Source organism: Etheostoma spectabile, chromosome 10 (genome assembly GCF_008692095.1).
Source record: "Etheostoma spectabile isolate EspeVRDwgs_2016 chromosome 10, UIUC_Espe_1.0, whole genome shotgun sequence".
Classification (NCBI taxonomy): domain Eukaryota; kingdom Metazoa; phylum Chordata; class Actinopteri; order Perciformes; family Percidae; genus Etheostoma; species Etheostoma spectabile.
This window is the reverse complement of record NC_045742.1, coordinates 19,053,349-19,064,045: the sequence shown is the minus strand read 5'-3', so window position 1 is coordinate 19,064,045 and position 10,697 is coordinate 19,053,349. Positions and strand designations below refer to the sequence as shown.

Below are 10,697 nucleotides of genomic sequence, written 5' to 3'. Positions count from 1 at the left end.
CCCCGTCTAACCATGGCCTTTTTGAAGCAGCTTCGGGGGAGGAAAGGGTAAACTTTGGCTCGGGATGGAACTCCCAGTGTGTCTTTCAACAGACAAACCTAAACATTTATTGACAACGTCATATATGGATGTAACCTTTTGTAGTCTGTGAAAAAAAGTGGCTACCATCTTCATACCTATCAATAAAGGTTGTTTTGAAGAAAAATGCAACACTACACATGTCCTTTTGCCACTTGTTTCTGGTGGTTCTTTGACATCTGATCATGCTTTTACACCCGTTATCCTGTGTTTATAATCTGTTCTGGGACCAGGTTCAGCCTGACAAATGTACTGAAAATGATGGATTGACAAGAAGTCACAGGTCAACAGAGATTCATGACCACTTCCTGTTTTTACATGTTTTCTCTCATCCTCCTGTAGAGTTCAGAGGTGAATCAGCGTACAATGTTGAGATCATGGCAAGGTGATGACAGAGCTTACGTAGTCCAACTGCACAACCTTTAAGCTGCTTAACCTCAGTGGGATTTGATTCATACCCGTTAAGAAAATCCAGTTTTAAATGTTCAGAGACCAACAGTTTTTCATTTGCTAACCTATCTAGCTGTATCTATGAAAATGTACCCCGGTGCCAAACCTCATTCACAAATACAGTAGTTTTAGGAGCTGCAGGGTATGTTTTGAACCAAGCCTGTGTCTCTAAGCGATACTCTTGAGGTTTTTCGGTTTCAGAAGTCTCGTCCAAATGCAATATTTACCAGTTGGAAGAACTATGTCATGCAGAATGCCAAACAGTTTCACTCTTGCATAAACTATTACCTCAAAATCTGAAGGAATAAGCTAGGGAATCAAATGGTGTACGCCTTGATGGGAATCAGGAATTCCTGCAATGTTTCTGATCCGCACCATTAATATTGTTCCACTTGGCAGCCTTGTCAAATTTACACTCCATTTGTGCTCTGCTATAAAACAATAGCCATCCAGTCTCATTCCAATACTCATATAACACATTGTTATTGTCGAGCTCCAACTCTTTAGATTTATGACTACACATCTATTTCTAGTAATCATTCTAAACCTCATTTGTTGGATACTTTCTAAAAAAATGTTAGTAATAATAAAGACAACTAGCAAGTGGATCCAAAAGCACTTTTAAGAGGAAGATTTGTAGTTTTTTGTAAATATTTCATGTTTGAGTATTTTGGAAGTTTAAGTGGCTAACAGTCAGAGTTATGGCCCTCATAAGGCAGGCCACTGCCAATATGGAAATGACTGGCTGCAGTTCTTTTCTGGTATAGACGGTTGTAGCTTTTTTGAAACTTGAAACTGGTTATGAAAACCTTTTTTTTTTTTGCTTTAGCTGTCAGCTAAAATATTCATAAGCTTCTGCTATCCACTTGACTTATTTCAATTTGATGAATTATCTAACGTATATAAATATCTCTGGCTTTGGACCAGGTTCAGTACAAAAAACAACCAAGGACCACGGATGTGGGATTTTGGAGAATTTTTAGCACAAGTTGTCCAAGTTTCCAAAAAGTCAAAAAATGCAAAGTTATTCAATTAGAATACTTAAAAAACAGCAAATATACACACGCCGGGAAGTGGCAACTTGTGAACCTTTGTCACGTTTGCTTGAAAAATTAGGTGAACATTTGTTGAAGATCAATTAATGATAAATTGACTAATCATTACAGTTCTATGTTATGTTTCTAAAGTTGACCTTCCTACAGGGGAAATTAAAAAAGGTGAACCCTAAACAATGCATAAATTAACCCAGTAGCTCTTTTTCTTTGCATGACAGGAAGTGTAGCCTTGACCTGATATTAAATTCTAAACATTGTTGTTATATTATTATTTATTATAAGTTAGAAAAACTAAATTCAAATACATTGCAGGAGGATTCATAGGATACATGATTTCTTCAAAGAATCCAAGCTGCTTACCATGTAAGGCACTGGGGGCTTATTTTCAAACCACAATAAATGAAACGAGAGATAATTACATAGATCTCATGGTGGTTGAATGAAAAGACAACAGTGACAACATGGAGCAGATGCAGACCGAGGTTATTCCGTAATACAGAAAAAAAAAAATCTAGTTTGGTTGAGACTATATGGCAGATTTGGCGCAACGCCCCAACCATAAGGTTTTGATGGTGACATTTAAGTATTTCCATCGTTCTTTAATATCATTATTTCTCATCTCTGGCTTTGGAGATGTGGGCGACTCAAACCTCATCACAAGAGCCGGACTATGTTGTTGGGATAGTTGCTGAAGGCTGTGTAGGGTAAACACACGTTTCTTATGAATCATAAAAGCCTTGGATGTTATGTGGGTAGAACAATGTCACAAAAAGTCTTTTCACATTTATATGTTTGCACACACACACTGTCCTCCTCAGCATGATAACAAAAAAATAAGTAGTTTTTCAATTTCAGACTCCTCTTATCCTGGACTTTGATTTCCAACTTGTGATGGTCTATTACTCTGTTCCGGGTTTGAATCTCAGCCCTCCTCTGTGTCGATGTTAGACATTACGTAAACGCTTGTTATAGCTCTAACTAGATAGGACCTTGTTCGGTTCTTTTAACAAAAAAGGTAAAGGGAAACTGCAAAGATAGATTCTTTTAAAGGTCTCAATTGATGCTCAATTATTTTATTTTTATCAAATTTACTTCTTAAAATGACTGAATGGAAAGCACAATTTCCCTTGACCTTAAAAGATCAAAAAAATAAAATAAAGGAGACTGGCAGAGACAGAGATAGACAAGGAAGACAAAAAATTGTCTTTTCAGCAAAGTCAGCTATAGTGACAAAATGCACATAAAACAAAAGATATTGTTTTACCTTCTTATGCAAAGACAAATAAAATGACTTACCCTTGGCCCAACGTCTCCTTGGTCACCCTGGGAAAAAAAACAGGAAAATAACAATTGTTAGCAGTTATTACCACTGTATATGCACACAGGATGAGGAATGTAACACCATATTGCTACTGTAGAGCAGCTGTGACAGACAGCTAATGCTTATTTATGGGAAGGAAGCGACTCAAAGGTCATCTGACCCCAAACCAACTCAGGAAGTCGACATTTACTGCATAAATCATTTGCTAGGCCACAGTGGGAATCATCTGACGGGACGTGAAGGAAGTAGAAGTGGGAGCGCACGTGCTGGGGAGTTTTGGTTCTCTGATGAGGATTTGGAGTTCATGTTCTCATCACAGAGCTACCAGCAAGATTAGAATGAAGGGAGCCAATTTTCCAAACTCAACCTTCATCCGTCATTTGCAACCCCCACTCATCAGACTGAATCCTGAATTCTTGTGGTTGCGCTTTTGTGGACAATTTTCTGTCGAGTGCAAAAAAAGTATGTAAACAAAGTTACCAATTGGTGTGTACTGACCACATGCATAAGCCTCCTCTGCCAGCTCTTGCAGCTCTTACAGCCTCTTACATCTCAGCTAGGCAGAGTTTCACAGAGCGGGAAAACATCTGGCTATCATAGAAGCCCTGTGGACGGCCTGTAAATCTGTTTAGTGCCTTGACATGAGAATGTGCGGAGACATACGAGCTCCTACATTACTACATGTTTTCTATGGCTCGTTTGATGGCCGCGCAGTGAAAACGTGAATGTGGGAGGGCGATGCAAGGAACACCTGTGAAGTTGTGTGTAAGTGTGTGCGCCTGTATTTGAGTCTTTCTGTCCAAATGTACGGTACATTAATGTAAGTAATACATCCACACATGGACTTGTCTGGCAAATTTGTAGAAATCCATTTTGAAGCATACCTTTTCTCCCTTGGGTCCGGCTTGTCCCTGTAGGAGGGAGTAGATAATTGGAGACAGTTGGTCAATATAAATCAGTTATCATATGAGAAACATATATCATTGCACTGTACATATTGAATTGGCTGCTAGCATGGATCGCTCAATCAAAAGGTAAGGCAAGGCAGTAATACCACTTAATGGAGTTGTGGCTTCGAGACTGCTCAATCAGAAATCCTATCTGTCTGAGCATATTTCACAAGAAGACTACATGAGCTTGGAGTGAATTCTCTTTGTGAGATTTAAACTGTTGTGATGAGAGATAAAACTGAAAGGACAACATGTTCCTTTGTTCTGTCTTCCTCTCAGAGGGGAAGAGGTTTTAGATGTGGAATGCTAGAAATGCTAACTAAAAACACAGGGTTTAACAACAGGCCCGATGTGTAGTATGTGAGACACAGCGACACAGTTGGCAGGTTGACATTGTTGTCTCACGATGACCAGGCCCACAGATGACCTTATCCCTGCCTCCTCCATCTGTCTGTCTGTCTGCCTGTCTGTCTCAGTGGCACAAGGACCCCAAATGTGGCAGCGCCACAAACTGACAGAGAGGATAACATGGAAACCTGGCACCAACTGACTCTGATCTCGGCCACTGTCCATCTAAAAATGCACAGTAAGCAGGTCTTACCTCGTACAGCCCGGCCCGCTCTGTTCTCTAAACAGTTTATTCTTTTCACCCATCTCACACTGTATTTCACACACCCCTTCCGCCATTCTGCTTTTATTCAGTCTCTATAACTCTGCAATTTGAATCTCTGATTTGTTCCCCCTTTCCTCATGTCTTCTCTGTGAGATATTTGGTCTGGACTGGAGCTCTAATTGTGTTGAGGAGTACGGAGCTGAAGAAGGGGATCTGCTGACTGGCCACATGGTGACAGGCATCAGCTTATCACCTGCTCTGCTTGAAACATGTATTAAATGATGCGTCATACATTAAGAATATTTCTATTTTATGTTGGGGTGCAGCTATAAAAAAAAAAAGAGTGTTGTGTTTGGAAATTATGTTCAGTGTAACATATTGTTTTAATGACAAGCTGCATTAAAAGTTCATCTTTTCCTTCCTTTTTTATTCTTGTATTTTTTTATGTAATTTTAGAAGTGGGAAAAGAAATGAAAAGGTTCATTATTGACCTTAAAAATAGCAGTTTGAAAACAATATTGTTTGTCCACTAAACGTTTCCAGGGCTTTTCAACTAAACTATCTCCATGACAACTGAGCAAACTACATCTACTGATGATCAAGGCCACAACATGTGTCTGAAAGATCCAACTTTTTTGCAAAATAATTGTTTTTGTTCTTGTTAAGCTGTCAAGTTGTTTTAAGTTTATGGCGTTTGAACTCAAGCTCGGTCTTGTGTCTCCCCTGGCCATCATCCATCAACAAATCATACTGCTTTTATCCTTGATTCTCTTGTTTTCATCTCCCCCCACATCACTTGAGTACTTAGGCCATTTTGGTCATGAGGTCTGTGTCACACCTGCTGGGGTTTTACAGCAGACCCTCGGCGATGGGGAGAGTCCTCTTTAAAGGACAGGCCCAGCTTGAGGTCTCCTTTTGTAGGAAACAACAGCTTAATAGTGTTTGGAGAGGAGCTATTCAAACAGCTCTCATTATGCTGTGAGGGGTTTACATTTCAGCAGATGACTCGTCATTCTTGTGGCCAAGGTGACCGGAGTGTGGGGTTGAGAGGGTACTATAATTACCTTTTAAAGAGCATCTGTAGAGGTTATAAACGTTATTTTCTCTCTCACTTTTCCCACTAGTGTGTACGCCATTCGCTCTGCTTAGCCTGTTTCCACGCTACACCTGGGTGTGTCTGGGGGTGTGGCGGGGAGGTTTCAGGGATGGGTGATCAATGGGACCCAAGGGAAGAAGTGCAAAAGGGGAATTTCAGCATTTGTTTCAGTTGAGCCATGAGTCCCGCTACTTTGTTTTTCCACTCAGTAACAGTTGCATCATTCCCTTAGGAACAGCAAAGATGATTTATGAAGACCAGCAAACAATCACCTCACACCTTACCGGCCAAATACCCACCTGGATTTGCAAAAGATCTTTGAGAATGAATAGTTTTAGTGTAATTGATATTTGTTTAAAGAAAAAAACTAAACTAAAACAACTAAAACAGGTGTGTGATGGAGTACCTGGCTTCCCTGGGGACCTGGTAAACCCTGAGAGGAGAAAAACAAAAAGTTAAAATTAAACTCCAGTCAGCCACTTAAAGCATGTTTTACACATTTGATTAGGGGAATACTCACTGGTTTCCCATCTAAGCCAAGAGGACCCTGTTGGAGGACAGATAGAAGGAAATTACAAAAAGACAAAAAAGAGCAATGCAGAACCATTCAATTAATAGTTTGCCATTTTGGGAAATTTCATTATTCACTTTTTTTGCTATGAGATAGACGAGGGGATTGATACCACTCTCATGTCTCATTAACTAGAGCCTTGTAATAGTTAGCTTAGCTTATTACTGTGAAACGGTCTGGCACATACCAAAACGTGTCATGTTTACACTTCAGGACAAATCAAACCAACCAGATATAATGTGTTAAACTTTAGAGGTGTTAAAAGATAGTTTTGTTATCCTCAGACAGACAGGCTAACTACTCCCCCGTCTTTATGTTAGTTAATGTTCTCCGGTTTCTAACTTTGTATTTAGCGTACAGACCTGAGACTGGTATCAACATTCTTATCCAAATCTCAGAAAGAAGGTGAGTAAGTCTATTTCCAAACATTTTAAACTATTCCTTTAACTAGTGGCTTCAAAAATGTCTATTGTAAGTTGAGAACATGTTTAAGAAAATATTTATTTTAAATCTACTGACAAAACTACCTTCTCCTTCCTAAATATCATAAACTGGTTGTTATTAGTATATATATATATATATATATATATATATATATATATATATATTGACTCTGTATCTCTCTGGAAAACAATGTAAGTGATCTTAGTTTAGGAAAAACAGTTAAGTGGATTTGGCAAGACAAACGTTTAAAAGGACAGTAAAAAGTGTGCTTGTAAAAGAAAGAGAAACAGCTGCAGTTAGTGGATGAAAAAGAAGAACTTTTATACAAATGCTTTATGTATATCCTGCTCCATTTAACTGTGTGTGTGCATGTGTGATTGTGTGCACACATGTGAAATTCAAATATTAAGATGAGGGTTTATAATTATGCTAAGATTTAGAGTGTGGTGTCCAACATGATAGGGTGGATTGGGTCCAGCTGTATTCATCTTCCACACAACCCAACATCTACCGTGTCTATGTGTGTTTGTGGTGATGAGATTATCCAGCAGGCGGTTAAGTACGATTAAAGTCCCTATTCAACCTCACCCGTGTGCTGAAACAGCAGTTGGGGTTGTTCACTGTGTTTACCTCAAAAAAAAACAGCCGAGCAGTCATTGAACCTCTTCTGCAAAGCAATACTCTGTTCAAAGGCACGAACCTTTTAAAACCCTATTTAAACATAAAGGAACAGTTGGATCAAACTTTCCAAAAACACTTAAATGTGATGTATGTGGTAAAGGCTAATGTTGACTTCCTCTTTAATGACCGTACTTGAAGTAAAGCTAACAGTTTTCACAGGGTCCCTCGAGTCGTGTGTTGCTCAACCCTTCACAGTCCTGGTTGCTCTGCAGACTGGAAACTATCATTAACAGTCGACATCTCTGGCCTTGGAGGGCTTCCATACGTTGGGCCTTTCTCTTCATCTCCCTGCTTTACTAGCCCCATGGGTGCTATTTGACCTGAGGTCCTGTAGTGAAAACCTACCACAATGTTGTCGCTGCTTGCTTTGACGGATGGACAGTGGGCACATAAGGACGATGGAAGGAAGTAAACAAGCGAAGGGAAGAGGGAATGATGCTTTGGAGCTGCTCTCTTTATTAGTTCATGTGATCGTTTGCTGCCCCTCTTTAGTCTTGTAATGGGACAGCTATGGCTATAAACTGTCTTCAAAAATGTAAGTGGTAAGTCCGTATAAAAGCGAGTTATAAAAAGTACAGCAAAAAGCCTTTGAGGTCCCCGATGTCTTTTTGATTGAGAGCCTCTTGTGAAATCAGCAGTAGGCGGCACAGACGGGGGGTGGAACAAATGACTGGGACCAATCTGACGGCAATAATTTCACTATGACTATCTCAAGTGAAGAGTAAGGATGAAATGCTGGATGGATGTGAGAATTGGAATGAGCCTTTAAATGTCCAAGGCAGTTCTCCCCGCTATCTGTGTCTCTGGATCTATGCACGTGTCTGTGTAAATGTATGCAGTGGTATATCTGCATCTGGCAGTGTTTAACAGAGCCTGGCTCCTTCAAGACTCGTCAGGATGAGTAGACAAGGTGTACATAGTGAGGTCATCAGCTGCTGAACCGGAGCAAAAACAGACTTGATTTATGGCTGCTAACAAGCCACACAGAGGCCAGTGAACTGTAGGTACGTAGCTCTTTTGTGTGTGTGTGTGTGTGTGTGTGTGTGTGTGTGTGTGTATCTAATACCTGGCAGCTAACAGTTTGCATACCACTATGTAGTATATGCTGTTACTTACATGAGCTTATTTTACGTTACTGGTATCTAATATGGAAGAAAAAATAAGACCCAGACTTACTATAGAGCAATAATTAAACCAACAATACAGGAGTCCAGGAAGCTATATAACTATAAGCTATAAGCTATAACTGACTTACTTTAAAATAGATACTTTAAAATATATGAGTCATACTTTAATCAGCACCAAAGCGCAAGAGAAACCAAGGGCAAAATGGGCCGGTAGGCTTTATATGAATTAGAATAGCAGTCGGGAACACAGGAGCCAGGGAAAATTGGATTTTGATGTGTGGCCCTTACATAATAAATTACATGCTTCTCTTTCTGTATAGTTGAATTGTTATATTGTTCCTCCAGTGTGGTACAAAACTACAGTGTACGCCACAGTCTGCAAGGTAGGAAAAAGAGCTGGAATTAAAATAAAAATAGAACAGGCTGAACAAAAAAACCCAAAAACTCCTCACAACAAAAGGCAAAAATCAGACCGCAGAATAAAAAGACGGATAAATGACCAGAGAAGAAGAAATGAACTGGGAGACTAATGTTGAGAAAGAAAGAAGAAATAGGCCTTAGAATACCACTAAAACCTTAAGGGACTGTGGGAAAAAAAGCCTTTTTTGTGTGTGTATTTGTAGTCTACATCGCCATCTTGATCCCACAGCATCCCTTGGTAGATTAAAAAAAAATTCTGACTCAGCATTCTCACCAAGTAAATGGCTCTTAAACACATTTCTGGAAAATAACTTGGCCTGCTGGAGGGCATATGTCTGTGTCTATGTTTGTGTGTCTATGTTTGTGTGTGTGCATGCGCATATATGCATATGCGTGTGTCTTAATCCAAACGAAACAGGGCGAGGGGTGTCTTTGCTGTGTTTACTGAACTCCCTGTGGTGCAGACTGGTAATTATCATGTGCGTTGTAATTGTTGAGGATGCTGCGTGAAAACTTGATGTCTGCACATCAGAGCAGCCGTCTCAGCTAGAAGCACACATTAGGCTCAATGAGCTTAATTACGTGACGTCAAAATTAAGGAAGATGGGAGTTTCCACTCCCCTGGTCCTACTTTCCTCCTTTGGTACCATTGTATTCCTTCTCCATTGCAGAGATCCACCAACCCTCTTGTGAATATTTTTCATTCCCTCCTCCTCTCCAGTTACTTTTATGTTGTCAAAGGGGCAAAACTCCACTCTGCCAGGGCTACATGAGCATAATTTGAGATAAATGACATTTGCTTCTTTAAAAAAGAAAAGAAAAAAAAGAATAGTGGCTGCCTCCAGAACCAACGAGCACAATAAAGCATACCAGAGTGCTGTGTGTTTGGGACATAAAAATTACTGACATGTTGTTGGGTGACTGTCTGGCTTTAATCTGCGCTCAGAGGCCTGGAAGGCTGAACAATGGAGGCCTTGGCCGGTTTCTGCTGAGCGGCACTTTTGTATAAACATGCTAGTGGCTGGGCATATGAATGAGAATTAACTAGTGTGTGTTTATCCCCCTGCACTGTTCTGTCAGTCTGCTCGGCTTTGATTGTTTGACAGTGGGAAGGTTATTTTCTGAAACTCAAACCCCTCGCCTGTGATTTATGAGAGGAAGAAGTGGCAGGGGTTATACGAGGAGAGAAAACAATCATCAGCATGCACAACACACACTTATCATAATGTTATGCTTCAGATACACACATGCCGCATGTCATTAACATTGTTTTTCACATTAATGCTTCAATGGAAGTGGACTGCTGAGGCTAACGACTGCAAGACGTGTGTAAGCCACTTGAATGATGTGCAGCACATGTATGCTCACACATTGGCAAACAGACACACATGTATGCACATACCTTATATTACAATTGTTTAGGGGTGGAAGTAAGTAAAAGTAGCAAAGCCACAGTGTAAAAATACTCTGTCACAAGTAAAAAATCATGCAATCACAATTTCACTTTTAAGTAAAAGTACTAACTAAAAAGTATTAGAATCCAAATTTACTTATAAAGTACCAAAAGAACTCATGCAGAATGGATCATTTCAGAATCAAATACTGTATATTATAAAACTGGATTCAAATTATTGATACATAAACTTTAATAATGCAGCCAGTAAAGGAGAGACTAATTGTACCCTAATCACGTAACATACTGCTGGACAGCTTGTGAATTTCCCCCAGGGAAAAACAAAGTCTCATCTTAACCTTTAATAAGAAATCCTACTTTTTTTGTTGATTGTAGTACGTATATTAGTACTCTCAATATGTAAAGTAACTGGTAACTAAAGTTATGAAACAAATGTGGAGTAAGAGGTGAAGTATTTGCCTCTGAATTGTAGTACTA

At 39.6% G+C, this 10,697-nt stretch overlaps 1 protein-coding gene across 11 annotated transcripts in view; it reads right to left on the bottom strand.

Annotated features, from left to right (window-relative positions):
- The window catches only part of col23a1a (collagen type XXIII alpha 1 chain a), a 145,578-nt gene that overhangs the window by 16,874 nt on the left and 118,007 nt on the right, over window positions 1–10,697 (bottom strand). For 10 of the 11 annotated variants that reach the window (XM_032528766.1, XM_032528761.1, XM_032528768.1 and 7 more), the window contains 4 exons: window positions 6,084–6,110; window positions 5,970–5,996; window positions 3,789–3,815; window positions 2,880–2,906 (listed from right to left, as the gene is read on the bottom strand). In XM_032528766.1, the coding sequence (XP_032384657.1) occupies window positions 2,880–2,906; window positions 3,789–3,815; window positions 5,970–5,996; window positions 6,084–6,110 (108 nt within the window). The remainder of the gene's footprint in view (window positions 1–2,879; window positions 2,907–3,788; window positions 3,816–5,969; window positions 5,997–6,083; window positions 6,111–10,697) is intronic. The other variant, XM_032528771.1, reaches the window with a different exon arrangement.